The sequence below is a fragment of the Carcharodon carcharias genome, chromosome 18, assembly GCF_017639515.1.
Source record: "Carcharodon carcharias isolate sCarCar2 chromosome 18, sCarCar2.pri, whole genome shotgun sequence".
Lineage (NCBI taxonomy): Eukaryota > Metazoa > Chordata > Chondrichthyes > Lamniformes > Lamnidae > Carcharodon > Carcharodon carcharias.
Genome location: NC_054484.1, coordinates 19,189,285 through 19,207,397, shown reverse-complemented (window position 1 = coordinate 19,207,397; position 18,113 = coordinate 19,189,285). Strand labels below are relative to the sequence as shown.

General features: G+C 46.7%; 1 protein-coding gene across 1 annotated transcript in view; it reads right to left on the bottom strand.

Annotated features, from left to right (window-relative positions):
- Positions 1–2,895: 2,895 nt before the first annotated feature.
- LOC121290411 (transmembrane protease serine 3-like) overlaps positions 2,896–18,113 on the bottom strand; it is a 44,381-nt gene continuing 29,163 nt past the window's right edge. The window contains exons 6-10 of the mRNA XM_041210850.1: positions 15,317–15,482; positions 13,533–13,702; positions 7,461–7,606; positions 4,477–4,629; positions 2,896–2,973 (exon numbers count right to left, since the gene is read on the bottom strand). Coding sequence (XP_041066784.1) covers positions 2,896–2,973; positions 4,477–4,629; positions 7,461–7,606; positions 13,533–13,702; positions 15,317–15,482 — 713 coding nt within the window. The remainder of the gene's footprint in view (positions 2,974–4,476; positions 4,630–7,460; positions 7,607–13,532; positions 13,703–15,316; positions 15,483–18,113) is intronic.

Below are 18,113 nucleotides of genomic sequence, written 5' to 3'. Positions count from 1 at the left end.
CCTGCTGAGCCCTGTCAGAATTGTATATTTTATATATTGAAACTGCTAGTAAGATGTCTCCTTGGAGACAGCCGGTTTTGTGCAAATTCTCCCTTCCTTCTGTGCAACAATAGTGGCAATAGCATTTCACTGACTGAGGGCAGAGAGATGCCATTGTTACAGTTACAATACTGTAAAATATGATAAGAACTTGAGCATTTTCAGAAGAGGAAAAGTCCATTCATTGCCCCTTTTTCTTTGATTGATGCCACCTATTATCATCTCACTGTATCCTTCCAGAATGCCTATTAAATTAGAGCCAATATTTCAGGGAACAATTGGTAAACCCAAGGGGCAGGATCTTTGGGGAGATGATGAAAGCAGCCAGTATTGATTCCAGCAAATTCAAATTAGATTTCTTTTTGCAAATAACATTTTGGGATTGAGGTAATGATTATTTTGAGACATAATGTGGTAATTATATTATCTTGGGAGTAACGGGTGACTTTAAACCTACAAGGCTGGATTTTCAAGGAGTCATGGCTCTTGAAAAAACATCGCTTGAATCTGATTCTGGGATTTCCAGCCCCATTCCTGGTGCTCCCAATATTCGTCAAGGTGGGATAAAGGTGTTGGCTGGTATGGGTCGTAAGTCTGCACCCTGCACTCCTGAATTGGTTGGCTCCATGGCAGCGTTGCCTATCCTTCTGCAATTTTTTGTGGAATAGGGCCAGCTTTTTGAAGGGTCCTAGTTCACAGCCAAGCCTCATTATGTATTCCCAGCTGAAAGCCCAGGCATCCAATAGTCTGTTGAAACAGCTGTGCCCAAAGGGAAACATTGCTTGATTGCTCTTTCTCTGTGATCTAGTCTGTCAATTGAACAATGTTTATTTACACAAGAATACGAGGTGTCAAGTATCTGTAGTTTCTGCTATTGAGACTTTAAATGTCAGAATAATTGACACTTTTATACGGCTGTAGTAAAAGCAGTTTTTTTTTAAGGAAGTAGAAAGTTATGAATGAATGACTGGGTTTTAGAGCTTTTCCACAAATGCTGTTATCACTATAGAGTTCATTGGTTCTGTATACTGGGTGAATGGGCATGGAAGTGCCATAGCTTGGCACAGAAGATATGAAGGGCTATGGGGGTGTGGGTAGAAGAGTATGAGGTGGCATGAGTTGGCATGGATCAGGCCACCACCCCCGAAACCCCTCCGCCACCCCCATCGAATGAAAATCCCATCCTTACAGGCACTTTCTCCAGAGGGGAATGGGCCAAACTTGGAAATTTCTCGATTCCCACTTCCCCCCCTCTGGGATGAAAATCCAGCCCGTAATTTCCAAAGCTCTCTGCCACTGGGAATTTTCCTTACACCTTTTCAGGGTCCACTGCAGGCTCTTTGGGTAGAGATTACAATCTTTGAGATGTCAATTAGGTGACCTTGACATCTCTATTTTCCCAAAAGCCTTAATGGTCTTAAGTTGCACCCATAATCTAACTCACTCAACATGTGGCATCTGTCGAGCAAGGGGTCGATAATTCCCTTAAATTCCCAATAGTATGTTTGTTTTTAAATACAAAAAATTCCCATCCAGCTTTGTACTGACACCTAGCAGGATGCTGAGCTTGTGGAAGCCCATTAAAGATTTATGTTATTGCAGGCTAAAAGCCCTTTCGGCTCATATAAAGATGATTGGGGCCCTGGAAAGATTGTTCATGTCGTAGTTTGTTATTAAAACTGCTACTCTTTCCACTTCTTCACACTATTCTCCAAAGGAAGAACATGAACAAGTAGTAAAAGAGAACCCACTGAAAATACTTAAACTATCGATGTGGAGCCTCTGACGAGACAATGGCATTCATAAATAGAACAAAGCGTAGGCATCAACTTATGAAAATATTTTATTGTCTTCAGCCGTTTGACTCTTCTTTCTGTGGAATAAAAATAAAGTGAAAGCACAGTTAGCGACAACAACTTGCCTTTTTAACAATGCTCCTTAGAGAAAGAGAGAGAGAGAGAGAGAGAGAGAGAAAGGGTCTGGTGGTGGTGGGAGAGAATCGCAGACTGTTTACTGGATGGAGAAAGGGAAAGTGGATACCAGCAGATGTCAAAGTTGAATATTGATGGGTTTGAAGGTGATGAAGGTACAAAAAAAAGGGTGGTAAGAAAGAGGGATCAGGGAGAGGAGGTCCGCAGAACACATGTAAAGCCTTACTAAGTGGCCATTAGTGATGGAATGGAAGGTGCATACTTGTATCAGGGAAGCAAAGAGTGTATATGGAGGACTTGGAGTCTCATGTGTCATGTTAAACATAACGGTTGTTGTCGATCTTCTGGGCAGAGCAGGCAGAACTCTGCCATTACCATTTGTATTCACACATAGTATAGTTACTGGGGGGAGTTTTTAAGTCCAGGGCAAATGCGTCAACTTGCTAAAATCACTAATCAACCAAAGAAGGCTTTGCTGGCTTGGACAGGTTGACAGGGTGTAAGGTGGCCACATTCCCAGGGATATGCTTTATGGGGAGCTAGTCAGTGCGAACAGACCAGCAGGGCACCCAACGCTCCAATTCAAGGATGCTATCAAAAGAGACACGAAAGCCTCCAACATCCATCATGACAAGTGGGAAACTCCAGCTGACGACCGATGCAAATGGCGACAGCTGCGGCCAGGAGTTTGGCACCACAATGACATTTGGTTTCAGAAGCTCCAAAGCAGATGCCAACCCTGCCAACAAGGCATCAGCAGGGGTCATCCCACACCACCGGGAAGGGGCAACTTCACCTGTGACAAGCTTTGTTTCACCAGAATTAGCTTGTTCAGCCATCTAAAGAAGTACAGCAAATGATCTCATCCGACCTCACCAAAGTTCTGAGGTTACATTCCCAACCTCTCTCACAGATGGGAAGATGCCTATCGGTTTTTCAACTCTGCCCTCTGGGCAGTAATCTGATGCCTGCCTGTTGTAGAACGATTTGTTGCAAACCCTGCCTGATGAAAAGAAGAGGTGAAGCTGAAAACTGCTCCTTTAAAGTCCAAGCTTCAACAATACTTTTATGAGACTCATGGACTCATGGACGTTTACAGCACAGAAGGAGGCCATTTGGCCCATCGTGCCCATGCTGGCCAACAAAGATCTGACTACACTAATTCCATTTTCCATAGCGCTGGAGGCTATGGCAACACAAGTGAGTATCTAAATACTTCTTAAATGTTACAAGAGTTTCTGACTTAATCACCCTCTCAGGCAGTGAGTTCTAGACTCCCACCACCCTTTGGGTGAAAATGTTTCTCCTCAATTCCCCTCTTAGCCTTCTACCTCTTACCTTAAGTCTATGCCCCCTGTTTATTGACTCCTCTACTAAGAAAAAGGTGCCTTCCTATCCACCCTATCTATGTCCCTCATAATCGTATACACCCCTATCAGGTCCACTCTCAACCTTCGCTGCTTCAAGGAAAACAACCCCAGCCTATCCAATCCTTCCTCACAGCTCAGACCCTCCAGCCCAGGCAGCATCCCGGTAAATCTCCTCTGCACCCTCTCCAATGCAATCATATTCCTCCTATACTGTGGTGATCAGAACTGCATGCAGTACTCCAGTGGCCTAACCAGCATTTTATACAATTCCAGCATAACCACCCTGCTCTTGCATAGCCTTGGCTAATAAAGGCAAGTATCCCATATGCCTTTTAGCCACCTTATCTACCTGCCCTGCTACCTTCAGGGATCTATGGATATGCAAACCAAGATCCCTCTGATCTTCGGTACTTTCCAAGATCCTATTATTCATAGTGTAATCCTTTGCCTTGTTAGCCCTCCCCAAGTGCATTACCTCACACGTTTCCAGGTTGAATTCCATTTGCCCCAGCTCTGCCCACCTGACTAGTCCATTGATATCCTCCTGCAGGTTACGGCTATCCTCCTCACTATTTACCACCCTAACAATTTTCTTGTCATCCGTGAACTTCTTGATCCTACCCCCTATATTTAAGTCCAAATCATTTATGTACACCACAAACAGCAAGGGCCCCAGCACCGAGCCCTGTGGAACCCCACTGGAACCAGACTTCCAGTCACAGAAACACCCCTCTACCATCACCCTCTGCTTCCTGCCTCTCAGCCAATTTTTGATCCAACTCGCCACTTTGTCTTGGATCCTATGGGCTCTTACTTCCTTGATCACGAGAGACACAAAAGTAAACGGGGTAAAATACATATTTTAAAATAACAGACCTTTGTTGTCCAAAAGTCTTCAAATGGAACAATCAAAAACTGTCCAGGGCAAAGTCAGTTGGCCAGCAATTATATTGCACCCATACCCTGGCAACAGATTAATTACAGGTTGGAAATGGTAGAGCCCAGGTGTCAAAGAACAGCGTTTTGCTCCTCAGTTCAGTGAAAGGCAGGGAGAAGGGAACAGACATTGTTGTAGGATGAGGAAGACATAGCAGATATAACTTGTGAGCATGGAGTCCAAGTTCCTCCATATGTACCTCCATGTGCTCGTGGATCCAGTCTAGGTATTCGGCGACCCTAGCATACACTCCGGGTTTGTTCTGATTTGCACAGCCTGCTCCCCAGCTTGTAATTCCAACCAACTTCCAAGTGTTGTTCTCATTGCAGGCAAGTGGGCCTCCACTGTCTCCCTATTTACAGCCAAAGAGAAAAATTCAAAGATGAACAGAAAACCACGGATAAATTCCCCTCCGAGTATACCTGTACACCTCACACAAGTGCAAGTGCACATGGGATACACAGGATTTTAGGTTTTGGGTTGGGACACTGGCGTCAGGGTCACATCGGGGTCATGACCCCACTCTGGGTGGGGAACAATCGCCCGGCAGGGATATTTTCGCTGAATTGGCCAATTAGTGGCTAGAGGGTGCGCTCACTGCCCAGGTGACCCTCAAAGATGGAGGGCCAATAGGAGGCCTGCAGTTCAGGTCAGGAAGAGAGAGGGTGTCTCAATCTTGAGGGTCCCCATCCCTCAGCAAATTCCAAAGCTTTTAAATTTAGAAATGGCCACAGCTGCCAGGAGGCCACAATTGTGGATGCAGCTGTGACCAGGCAGGTAGGGAGGGTCTCAAAGCCTGCCTGGGACATTGCTCCCCTTCTCCTGGTCTACCATTAGGAGACCTCCTCCAGGCAGCTGGCCTAGTCCTAGCATGACTCATAGAGCCCCCAGGCTGACTGGGAAATTCCATTCGGCCTCTGACAACAGGGCTTAACAGGCCTTTAAATATCCTTAATTTGCCACCTGCCACTTGCTGGTGGAGTGTACTTTGAACCCTCATCCTGTGCCCAAGAAAATGGCCTGGGAACAGAATGGAGCTGGCAAAAACTCACACCGGACAACAGCAAGTATTTTCACACTTGCCCAATTTGCTATCCACCCCTACATGGGGCAAAAACGCAGGGGATCTCAACAAATGGAAATACAAAGGCTGATATACACGGATACTTGTCATCAACCTGTAAACATGTGAAGCTTTGGGAAGCAGGACTGGGCACATCTCACCTTCTGCAATGGCAGAGCCATGTGGACTAATGGGGTGGATCCTGGGAGCAAGGGGAACTGGAACTTTCTTACTAACCTACAAACGTAGAAATGCAAGCAATCTAAAAAATAATGGCCCCCCCTCCCCGATCTTCTGTTCTCTGGATGGTCGTACCCTGGAATATGCACTGGGGAACCCCTTGAAAATTGCCTGGAAGGTTCAACTTCTGTTGGGCAACTCCCTTATGTCTGGAACCCTCCGAAACCCTGAGTTAAAGTCGGAGGCTTCAGATGGTTAACTTAGCTGAATAGTTACCCAAGAAATGCTAGAAGGATTAAAATCATTTCTAGCTCCTGGGTAACTACTTTACTGATTCTCCCCAACTCCCCACTGGACCTCCTGACTAATCCCTCCTGACCCCCTACCTACCCTCCCCCACCTGACACAGCCCCCTCCCTCCTGGCCCCCCTGCTAATATCCCCAGACACTGCAAGTACACCCAGACTACCTCCCCATACCCCGATTACCCCCCCACCTCCCTACTGCCCTCCTGACCCCTGACTATACCCCACCCCCAACCTTTCCCTGACTACCCAAACCCCGCTGACCAACTGACCCCTCCCCCGATCATCCGACTCCCCCAACTGACCACCCAAACCCCAACCCCCCGCAACACATCCTACCCCCTCACCGCTTACCTCATAAACGTATCTTCTTTTTAAGCTTGTCAAGATAGCTGGGACATTTAAACTTAGTGGAATACGACAACCTGTGCCATAAAATGGGGGTGTGGCTTTGCTTTGCCCAACAATCCTTGTCTCAGAGGGAAGGACTCCAGGGGTGGGTACGTTTTATATTTCTCAGTGAGAAATATGGAGCTCAGTCTAAGGTAAGAAAGTGGGAGCAGAATAGCAATCCGATGCGTTGTGAGCTTCTATAATTCTATAGAACTGTTTCTCCTATGCACTGCTCTAAAATGTAATGGAAAGAATATCGGAGCCTCTCCCAACACTATTCATAGATCCGGACCATAACATGCATGGAAAAGTGCACGTTGTAACAGCAACGTGGACTCCTTGGGGAGTCAGTTGTTGCCTGGAAGGCCAGTGTGGATCAGATTGGTGCCAAAAGTATGGGGTTTGATCCCCATTCTAGCTGGGACCTGCCTCCTCTCCGTAACCATGCTGGAGGTTGCGGTGCGGTGAGTCGGAGTTGTGTTCGAGCAGAGAACTGAAGAAGTATGTCCATGGCCCTGAGAACATTTCACAGAATCACACAGTGCAGAAGAGGCCCTTCAGCCCATCGAGTCTGCACCGACACCTGAAAAACACCTGACCTACCTACCTAACCCCATTTACCAGCACTTGGCCCATAGCCTTGAATGTTATGACGTGCCAAGTGCCCATCCAGGTACTTTTTAAAGGATGTGAGACAACCTGCCTCCACCACCCTCCCAGGCAGCACATTCCAGACCGTCACCACCCTCTGGGCAAAAAAGTTTTTCCTCACATCCCCCCTAAACCTCCTGCCCCTCGCCTTGATCTTATGTCCCCTCGTGACTGATCCTTCAACTAAGGGGAACAGCTGCTCCCTATCCATCCTGTTCATGCCCCTCATAACCTTGTACACCTCGATCAGGTCACCCCTCAGTCTTCTCTGCTCCAACGAAAACATCCTAAGTCTACCCAACCTCTCTTCATAACTTAAATGTTTCATCCCAGGCAACATCCTGGTGAATCTCCTCTGCACCCCTTCCAGTGCAATCACATCCTTCCTATTTGGAGCCAACGTTTTTTACAGCACCATTGAAAGGCCTGGAAATGAGTATTCACTGAGAGAAATAGGTTTTCATAAGTAATGAGCACGGTTATAAAGAACATATAATACCAAAGTTAATCATGATTGGGAGGAGCCCTGATGGTGAGAAGTGTTCGTGAGTGACCAATTGCCAAGGCTTGCGGTGCATTTTGGGACCATACCTGGCAGGAGTCGATCCCTCCCTGAAGGTACCCAGCGCAAATCATTCTGGAGCTTATCCTCTTGTGGTAAACCTCAGGCCGGTTGCACACGTGATTGGATATTAGGTGAACCTGGGCCGCCATCAGACTGAAAGAAATTTCATCTGCTGGATTACAAATGCACATCATTTAACATATTTCACTCAATGGGACAAGACATTCAAAAAAGCATTGGCCCAGGTTTAGCTGGCAAGGTCATGGTGAGTTTAAGGGCATCTGACGCTATTAATGTGCAAATCAGCCAGCAGCCTGTGGGTGAAGAAGAGATACCCTGTGGGTTAAACAGCACCAAAAGTTGCTGGATGATTTCACCTGCCAAAAATTGCAACTTGCCCTCAACCTCCCTGTGAATTTTATGAAGTGACTGCAGTTACCTATTAATGTCCACTCAACTCTTTTGAGAAAGTTAGGGCTGGAACTTACCAGCGTAAGTAGCTTTCTGAGGAGCGATGATGTTACTCAAGTTGTCCAACCCAGAAAAGGAACAATTTAAACCAGCATCCGCAGTTTTTTTGTTTTTAACAATTTAAACCATTAAGTTTCATTCCTACAGGTAGTAAATTGTTTGTTAGGGGTTTTTTAAATTCAAAATTATTATTTTTTCTTTCTTTTCCTTTCTGTCTCTCCTTTCTCCCTCTCAGTTCAATCTTTCCCTCTCTTTTTCTCCATCTGACTGATTCTAATTCACCCTATTTCCTCCTCTGTTGTTCTTAAATCACACTACACAAGATCCATTGGCCCCGATGTTTACTAAGCTTGCCTTCACTATTAACTCACACTCCCAGTAACTTACAAGTCAAATAATTATCATGATGATGAAAATGATGAAGGGTGAGGGAAGAATTCTAAATAATGGGGTCAGGCTGCAAAATACACTGCTCCAGCAACATCTGGACTGCTACTTTTAATTTACCAAGGGATGTACAGGATTGGAAAAGCTCATTACAATCAATCTAGTTGGTCCCAAAGTTCAAAATATATTACACACTTGACCACTTGCCCCCTCCAGAAATCTACCCAGCTCCCTTTTAAATATCCATACAGTCACGATCATTTTTGTGAACTGTCAAATGTAAACTGTTCCTTGACCTTTCCCCACTTTGAGCTTGTGTCCATGCCCCTAGTTACAGTTTTTGATAATGTTTAATAATTTATTGCCGCTTTGTTTAACACCAATCCGAAACTGACTATATTTTCGTCCTTCCTAATATCTCCCCTTCGCCTCCTCTCATGTAGACAATGGAGGGTAGAATTTGACTTTGAGTGATAGTGTAAGCTGGCCTGTGGAACATTTCTGTTCATTGACATGGCATCAATCATCTCATATAAACCTTTTCACGCTACGGCTTAAAGTGAGGATTATACCCATTAGCCGGGACTTTCCGCTCCTGTTTACAGCGGGTGTCATAGTGGGCAGGAGTGGAAAATATCGGGATGTTGCCAAAATTGGTCTCACCTCATGGTAAAACCAGTTTGCGATTGTCCGCTCCGCCTGTCAATGGCAGGCTGTGTGCCCCACCGCAGCACATTGGAGAGCTAATTTCAATATATTAGCATCTCATTATAAGCCCTGCTCAGTGGAATCATCCCACCACGCTGGATCATGAGCACACAACGTTTTTAAAATTCTTTCACGGGATGTGGGTGTCGCTGGCTGGGCCAACATTTATTGCCCATCCCTAACTGCCCTTGAGAAGCTGGTGGTGAGCTGCCTTCTTGGATGGTGCAGTCCACATGGTGTAGGTACACCCACAGTGCTGTTAGGAAGGGGGTTCCAGGATTTTGACCCAGTGACAGTGAAGGAACAGCGATATATTTCCAAGTCAGGATGGTGAGTGACTTGGAGGGGAACTTCCAGGTGGTGGTGTTCCCATGTGTCTGCTGCCCTTGTCCTTCTAGATGGTAGCAATCGTGGATTTGGAAGGTGCTGCCTAAGGAGCCTTGGTGAGTTCCTGCAGTGCATCTTGTAGATGGTACACACTGCTGCCATTGTGCGTCGGTGGTGGAGGGAGTGAATGTTTGTGGATGTGGTGCCAATCAAGTGAGCTGCTTTGCCCTGGCTGGTGTCAAGCTTCTTGCGTGTTGTGGGAGCTGCACTTATCCAGGCAAGTGGGGAGTATTCCATCACATTCCTGACTTGCAGATGGTGGACAGGATTTGGAGAGTCAGGAGGTGAGTTACTCGCGGTAGGATTCCTAGCTTCTAACCTGTTCTTGTAGCCACAGTATTTATATGGCTAGTCCAGTTCAGTTTCTAGCCAATGGTAAACCCCAGGATGTTGATAGTGGGAATTCGGTGATGGTAATGCCATTGAGCATCAAGGGGCAACGGTTGGATTCTCTCTTTTTGGAGATGGTCATTGCCTGACACTTGTGTGGCATGAACGTTACTTGTCACTTGTCAGCCCAAGCCTGGATATTGTCCAGGAATTGCTGCATTTGGACATTGATTACATACCGATGTGTTTCACAACTTACATAAGCAACATGCACCTCACGAGCTGCACCTGACTTGGGACTTCAAAGCTTGTTTGCCTACCTTAATGCAGCATTAATGGTTATCAGTGCTAGACTTCACAGGCAGCGCCACTTCTCTTTTAAGGGGGCTCACGGGCAAGTCTGTACCTACCAGACCAGCAGTAAGGTGGCGATGGCTTTTCAATGGCTGCAAAGGATTGTACTGGGGAAGGGGGGCATCCCAGAGCATATATGAAGACACATGTTGATCTGTGCAAGTGGCCGCAAGGTGGTGAGGGCTGAGGAGGCTGTCTTCAGAGGAGGTGAAGCCAGATGGAGATGTGAGGGTTTGTGTGAGACTGTGTGGTGGTGTCCCTTTAGCTGGCAGTGAGTAAGATGCTAGTGGATGTGTGATGGGCTTGTGAGTGTGTGAATTTGGAGAAATAAGATGGTTGCCTTACCCTGGTGGCACGGATGAGATCATTCATCCCCTTCTGCATTAGATGGCCAACCTCTCCTGTGCAGCGCTGGCACTGACCACCACCCAAGCTGGAGTGGTGAGATTGCTGGACATCCCTGCGGCCAGAGCAAGGCAAGAGGGCATCATATCGGGCCTCCAAAAGGTGAAGGGTCACTGAACCCTTCTTGGGTTTTTGGGCCATATCTTCACTGGGAGGCACCCTGGGCTGCAAGGATTGAGAACTGTGTGCGCGGTTGCAGTTTTGATCTGGCACCTGGAGCTAGGAAACCATGAGATAACGGTGTGGCGGTGATTCAGAGGCTGTCTGTGAGCAATAGGGCCTGTTCCCTGTGGCTGCATAATTAATGAGGTGGGAAGCAGATGATGCAGCACAAAATACTGCCACTGGTGGGAAAGTTCTCTTATTTTTAAGCCCGAAACCACACTTAGTGCAATTCAGGGAAAATCCTACTTATTGACTCCTTACTGGGCTTTAGTTCCATAGGCGACTGTCTCTCAATGTCTCACTCAATTGAGCACTGTTTATGCGTGAGCTTGGACGGCAAGTATCGTTGGACACACCATCACTCAGTGAACAGTGTCATAGTCAAACCTCATATTCACAGTATGGATTAGGATCAGGAACGGCAACCCTGGCTGATTTTCTCTCGCCTATTCTTAAGACTGTGTTAGACTTAAGGTCAACCTATTTTCTTTTAAGTCATTTTAATCCCATTTTTTAACCCACGCTTTCTTTTACTATAATTTTTATGAATGTTTGTAGGTGGGGTTGCTTTAGATACGATACTCATGCTTGTAAGTGGCACTTTGCAGTCCTGTGTGCAGAGATGGACAAAGGTGAAACAGAGGAAGACTGTCTAACTGAAGAAATGGGAACAAAGAGTGTACCTGATTGCTCAATTGACAAAGTATATTGATAAAATGTATTTTTCTGCTTTTGGCTTAACAGACAAAATAGCCCACCTGCAAAAACTGTGAGCCCGATAAGATAAGGACTGAGACTGTTTACCCTCAAGAAAGTCCTGCAGACAAGGGAGGATCTGTTCTGAAATGTTTCTTTTTGGCTCAAGTTGAACTTTTATGAACTTGAACAGGGTCTGACCTCCGGGAGGGGGTGTGGGCATCGGTGTGAGTGACAGACTTCACACTGTAAACATCTGGAGCCCGAGAGGGTCAGGGCACTCGTCAGGAAGTGGTGACCTCATCAGCCACTGAAGACGTGGAGTGGGTTCATTCAGCAGAGTGACCACTCTGGAATGGGACCCTGGAACGTGGAAATGTCAGTTGCCATTTTGTGAGTATACTTCTCAAGTGAGTGACTTGGGATACCCAATGAAGGAGTCTGATTAATCCACACGGTTGTTCTGTGCCGTCGTATACCCAGAGTAAGACTAGAAGTTAGGCAGAGTATAGCCCCAGGTAAGGAAGGAACTTTACAACTGACATGACATATGAAGTCGCAAAGTGTTTTCAGAGCCTGCTGCTTTGTGATCATGCATGTTTGAGCATTAATGCAGGGTGACACTGTAGGATGTTACCCATTTATCCCTCTCAAACTTACTCCGCTCTTCTTTTGAAGGATTGACCCTTTCTGTGGGGCAGCTCTGTAGACAGAACATCCCACCAGCAGCTCACTCAATTGGCCATTCCTCGTAAAGTAAGTCTGTTTGAACACGGGGGCGGATTTAATCTAAAGCCTCCGTTAAGTGCGTTTTCCAAGCAGGGATCATTTCATCATCGGGAGCAGGGGCCCTGGATGACCTTTCACCTCCTTGACCCAGCAACACGGAGCCCAGTTGTACGGCTCTGACTGGTTGCGATTGTGCAATCATTTCTAAAAACTCTATTTACCTCCTTCATTGGTCAGACCCCATCCTGAAATCCAGCAGGCTGTACCTTCTGCAAAGTCCTGGCCTGAATTAGGAAGACAGATAGGCTGAATCCAAACTGTGTTGAAAAAAAATCTGCAAGTCATTCCCTGGAAGCACTTTCCCAAACTAAAAGACTTCAAAACAAAATCCTAAAATAGCACAAGTTGAAAGTAAAACACGTCTTGGATTTCCAAGAGTTGATGAACACTTTTTGAGGGGTGACGGGGTCTGGAGAATGACAGTGAATGAATTATTTTCTCTTTAGAGGCCAGGCCGCAGAAGGTGCAGCCCCCAATGGCACATCAATGACAACTGGGGATGTGAGAGGGGATAAAATTGAAGGAAGGCAGAGTTTTTGGAGGGTTGTAGGTCTGGAGCAGATCGCAGAGATAACAGAGGGTTGAAGCCATGGTGGGGCATGAAAACAAGGATGGGAGGTTTAAAATCAAGACATTTTTGGAACAGGATCCAATTCTTTATCTCCCTTTAGGCTTCTCTGTGATATCAGATGATCTTTCCTTAGTTTTCCCTGAATCCTGCTGGGCTCCAGGCTGTAACAGGCACTCTGAATCTTGCCCGGGGTCACTCTGGGAACGCTCGGCCTGCTGAATGGTGCCAGTCGCAGAGAATGGAGTGAGGTTTTCACCATACATAGTCGAGCAGATTAGAGCCTGGTTCAGAGTAAAGCTCCCTCTACTCTGACCACAACTCAACGCCATCCTTGGCAAAAAAAGTCAGCCTGTTGCACTTGAGTGTCATTTCCATATCCCAGAGCAGCAATCCTGCTAATCTCTGACCAAACCTAGACTTGGTTGAGTTGAGGTAGTTCATTTTAAAGGAGTTTCAATCTCAGAAGAGAACGGCTATGTTGTGAAATGTCTGTTTGGAACACTGGTCTTTTGTGTGGGCAGTCGGAGTGTTGTGTCAGTATTACGCCAACGGGTGGATAATTATGTACTGATTTTGTGCTATGGGCTCAGATTCAGGGGGAATTGTATTGAAAGTGTGCCCAGATTCATTTTCAGATAGCAATGTTATAGCTTAGCGAAGAGAAAAAGCTTTTACCCAATCCATTTGGACTATATCTTGATCCAGGTCACAACTGAAAGGGCAGCTTGCTGATGTGCCCATTAAACAATTGCCATTGCTTTCATGTTTCAGAATGGGTCCAAAAACTAAAGTTAAGGGTCTTTCCGTGAGCTTGGAAAGTGGGAGATGAAGTTACCATTAAACATCAGTGGCCTCTCCAGCTTTATGAGAGCAATATCATAATCGTAGCTCTGTCCTTTGTATTTCTTGTGGTGTATGATCTTCTCCACCATGTAGGATGAACTTTCAGTCAGAGGCTGCTTTACAATTCCAACATATACTTTCCACGAGGAGAGAAATATAAACCTGAGGCCAGAATGGACAGTCCTGAGTTAGGCGATGCATTTTGGAAATGCTCATTCTGTGATCCAAGCTACCCTTACCCTTTCCCAAGTGAGAAATTGCACTTACCCAAAGTGTAAGTTTGAAACATTAGTCCCACAGGGTCAAAATCTGGATGTGGGAGAGGGTTTTTAATGGGTTATCTTAGTTTTCTGTCCTCTGCTCTTTCAGGTGTTGATCCAAGTACACCTTTCCCAGATGCTCTCTATCCTCCATTAGCATGGCCAAAACAATGGCCTGTATGAGCCCGGCCTTGACCATCACAATGTTCCCCTGACCATGCTTCCACCTTCCACCCTTTGGAAACATGTGCTCATTCCAGGACTCTGCACCAAGATCCATTCACCCACCACCCCTGGAGATTACTGACATGTATTGCCCCCCCCCCACCCCCCCCCAAGTCTGGCAATGCCTCAACTTTCAACTTCTCATCCTCGTGTTCAGGACTGCACGGGGCCTCACCTCTCACCCCTGTATCTGTAACTATCAGTAGCCCTGCAGTCCTCAGAGACCCTCAGTGCTCATCCGATTTGGTCCCCGATTTCTATTGCTCCACCACTGGTGTCTGTGTCTTTAGCTGCCCAAGTCCTAAATCTCTCTCTCTCTCTGTCCCCATCTCTCTCCAGCTCCATCTCCCACTCTTCAATTTTAGCATGTTTATTAAAGCGTCTTTCACCAAATTTTTGATCGTCTATCGTAATATCACTTTCTACAGCTCCGAGTCTGGTTTCCTTCCGATAGTTCTCCTGTCAGGAAACTTTGGATGTTGTGTTACATAAAAAGCGCTACATATATACAAGTTATACAAAATGACTCATATTTGCAGGCCATTCCAGCTAGGCCAATCCAGAACTCCCTGATGGATATCCACTTTCCATCAAGGGTCACCCTGGGTTGAGGTCAGGGCCGGAATTCAATGTGCGCAGTGGGGGACTTGAAACAGGCACTTACCCGGGCAGAGTCGGGCTCCCCATTTGTTTAAGCCCCCAGATGGATCAAAGTCCCACCCCCCCCAAGAGCTGCCAGCCAATCAGAGGCTGGCAAACCCCCAACACCAGCAGCGCCACCCAGAGCCGTGGCCACTGCCAGTATTGCACTCGAAGCTTCAGCAGGGGTCGGTGATTGATCCAAGACAGGGGTTAGTGTGGGCAGGATTGGGGTTGTGGGCGGAGGGTCACCTGTGAGGGGGGGGAAGTAGGAAGGTTGGAAGCAAGGGGTGTGACTTACTGCTGGGCCCCCAGTCCCTGGTACCAGATCTCTGCATTGGGCACAGAGCGCCCATGAACGAGAGTCCTGCCAGCTAGCTACTGGGCTCCCTCACTGGATGGCAAGTCCCCCATTAGTTGAATATCAGCAATGATGGGATGAAGCTCTTACGTGATTCTTAACGGCCACAATTGGCCTCTGGGTGGGAAGGTTGCCTACAACCTTGATCAGAGGAAGGCAGGGAGCAAGAGGGATTTCCACCCCACACGTCCCACCTGATCACACAGTCCCCCAATCTCTGAACTCACCAGGGTGGGAATTTGGGGGAGGGGGTGCATTAAATTCTGCCGCAGAAGACGCGATGTGACTTACTCAACAACGCTGTGTGCAGCTGTGGCTATCCACCGTGAGGCGATGATGGATCCTCCACATAGGTGCTGTCCATCCAGGTGAAGACTTGCTTGCCATGGCCACTGGCCTACCACCGAGAGATTGCCACCAACAATTCGGGGCGAGTACCTCGGCCGAGTGCCACACTCTGGATAAGGAAAGTCACGCAAATTTCAGGGCAAACTGCACATTTTAGAGGTTTTGTTCTTCTCTTCCCTCCTCATTGCCTGTTTCTTCCTTCACCTGAGAGTCATGGAGTCACTTATGGCACAGAAAGAGTCCATTTGGCCCATCGGGACAATGTCACCTCTCCGTAGAGCAATCCAGTCAGCCCCATTCCCCTGTTCAACCCCTGCAGCCCTGACAGTTTATTTCCTTCAAGGGTCCATTCAAAATCCTTATGAAATCTTTCAACGTCTCACCTTCCACCAGCCTCACAGGCAGAGAGTTCCAGGTCATTAACACTCTGAGGAAAAAAAGTTCTTCCTCACACCACCACCATCCCACCTCCCCACCCCCACCCCACACCTGTTGCCCAAAATCTTAAATCTGCATCCACTAGTCCCATCAGCTAAAGGGAACAGTTGTTCTTTCTCCACGTTATCTAAACTTGTCACAATCTTGTACGCCTCTATCCAATCACCCGTCAATCTCCTCTGCTCCGGGGAGAACAAGCCCAGCTTCTCCAATCCAACCTTGCAGCTAAAACCTCTCATTCCTGGAACCATTCTGATAAATCTCCTCAGGATCCTATCAAGGGTCAATCTTCCTAAATTGCGGCGCCCAGAGCCGGACGCAATACGATCATTGTGGCCAAACCTGAGCGTTATAAAGTTTCAACATAACTTCCCTGCCTTTGTACTCAATACCTCCATTGATGAAGCCCCAAGATCCCATTTCTTTATTATCCACTGGCTCAATAAGGCTTGCCATCCTCAAAGGTTGATGCACATGCACCCCCAGGTCGCTCTGCTGTTGCACACTCTTTAGGTCTCTGCCATTAATTCGATATTTCCTTTTCCGTTCCCTATCCCTGCTGTCTCTTCTTCCCTCTCCCCCTTCCTGTACCCCTCTCACTTCATCCCCTTCACACACACTCCTCACTCCTCACTCCTCCTGTGATAAGAATATCCATCCCTCACTCCTTCTCCCTCCTTCACTCACACCTTCACCCCTCTAGCTCCCTTGCTTCTCCCTCCCCCACACCTTCTCCTACACTCACTTGAGCGCTTTCCTTTCCTTATATACACATACTCCCTCTCCCTAACTCACTCCTTCTCCTGGAATATTCTCCTTCCATTCCTCACTTTCACATCCCCATTCTCACTCCTTATATCAGCTCCTGTTCCCTCTACCCACTCGCCCCTTGTTTACTTCCTTCTGTTCTAATTTTTTAACCCTTTTCCTACCCACCCTAGATCCAACTCCCACTCTTTTCCGCTCTCACCTCGATTTGTGAATATAATGAGGCTGCTGTCTCTTTCGGGTGGGATGCTGCTCTCCTGATTTTGTGCCTGCTCATTGTTATGGAGCGGTTGTGTAGTGTGTTAAATTTTCAGCCTGCTGCCCACCCCATTTCCACAGCAAAATGCTGATAAAAAATAACTCTCTTGGCAAATGCACATCTTTAACTCCAAATCTGCAAACGTCAACACTTCAACTTACCCCCCAGCAGGTGGTGCTGTTGTACCATTCAATGACATGGTCTCAGCAGTGCCACTGGAAGACTAGCGGTACTGCATCCTAGCAGCCTCATTTAATTTACCAAGTGTTGGGTGTTTGTTTTATGAGATTTACAGTGTGTTACATTTCTATTTGTCTATCACCTTCTCACAATATTTTGTTTGTTAGTCTCCACCAACATCCTATATGGTCGCCAATGGCATGGTGTCTTTTAACCTGAGAGTGTGGTGGAGGTATTCAATTGAGGCTTTCAAAAGGGAATTAGACTGCTATAAGAAAAGGAAGAATGTGCAGGGTTATGGAGAGAAAACGGGGAAGAGCACGAGGTGAATTTCTCATTCGAGAGCCAGCGCAGACACAATGTGCTGAATAGCCTCCTCCTTCTGCACTGTAACAATTTCCTGATTCTATGAATCTGTTCAGGCTGCTATTTGAATGCAAGTTTCTCCATTTTAAAGGGAATTTCTGTATTGGCTGGAGGGTAAAATTGTGGTGGGCGATGTTTTCTCTTAACACGTTTGCACTAAATTCCTCAGTTTGCTACTTCAACGGAAAATAAGAAAATAATCAAAAAGGATCTCACAAGAGTTTAACAAACAGTTAGTGTGCAGGTACAGCAAGTAATTCAGAAGGCTATCCTTCATTACAGGAGGAATTGAGCATAAAAGTAAGGATGTTATGCTTCAGTTGTACAGGGCATTGGTGAGACCGCATCTCGAATACTGTGTGCAGTTTTAGTCTCCTTATTTAACGAAGGATGTTAATGCATTAGGGGCGGTTAAGAGGAGGTTTGCTAGATTGATACCGGAAATGAGTGGGTTGTCTTATGAGGAAAGGTTAGACAGACTGGGCTTGTTTCCACTGGAGTTCAGAAGAGTGAGGGGTGACTTGATTGAGGATCCTGAACAGTCTTGACAGGGTGGATGCAGAAATGATGTTTCTTTTTGAGGGTGATGCCGGAACTAGGGGGGGTGGGGGGGGTGGTGGGGGTGTGGGCACTGTCTTAAAATTAGGGGTTGCCCGTTTCGGACAGAGATGAGCGGAATTTTTTTTTCTCTCAGGGGGTTGTGTGAGTTTGAAGTGGGTGGAGGCGGAG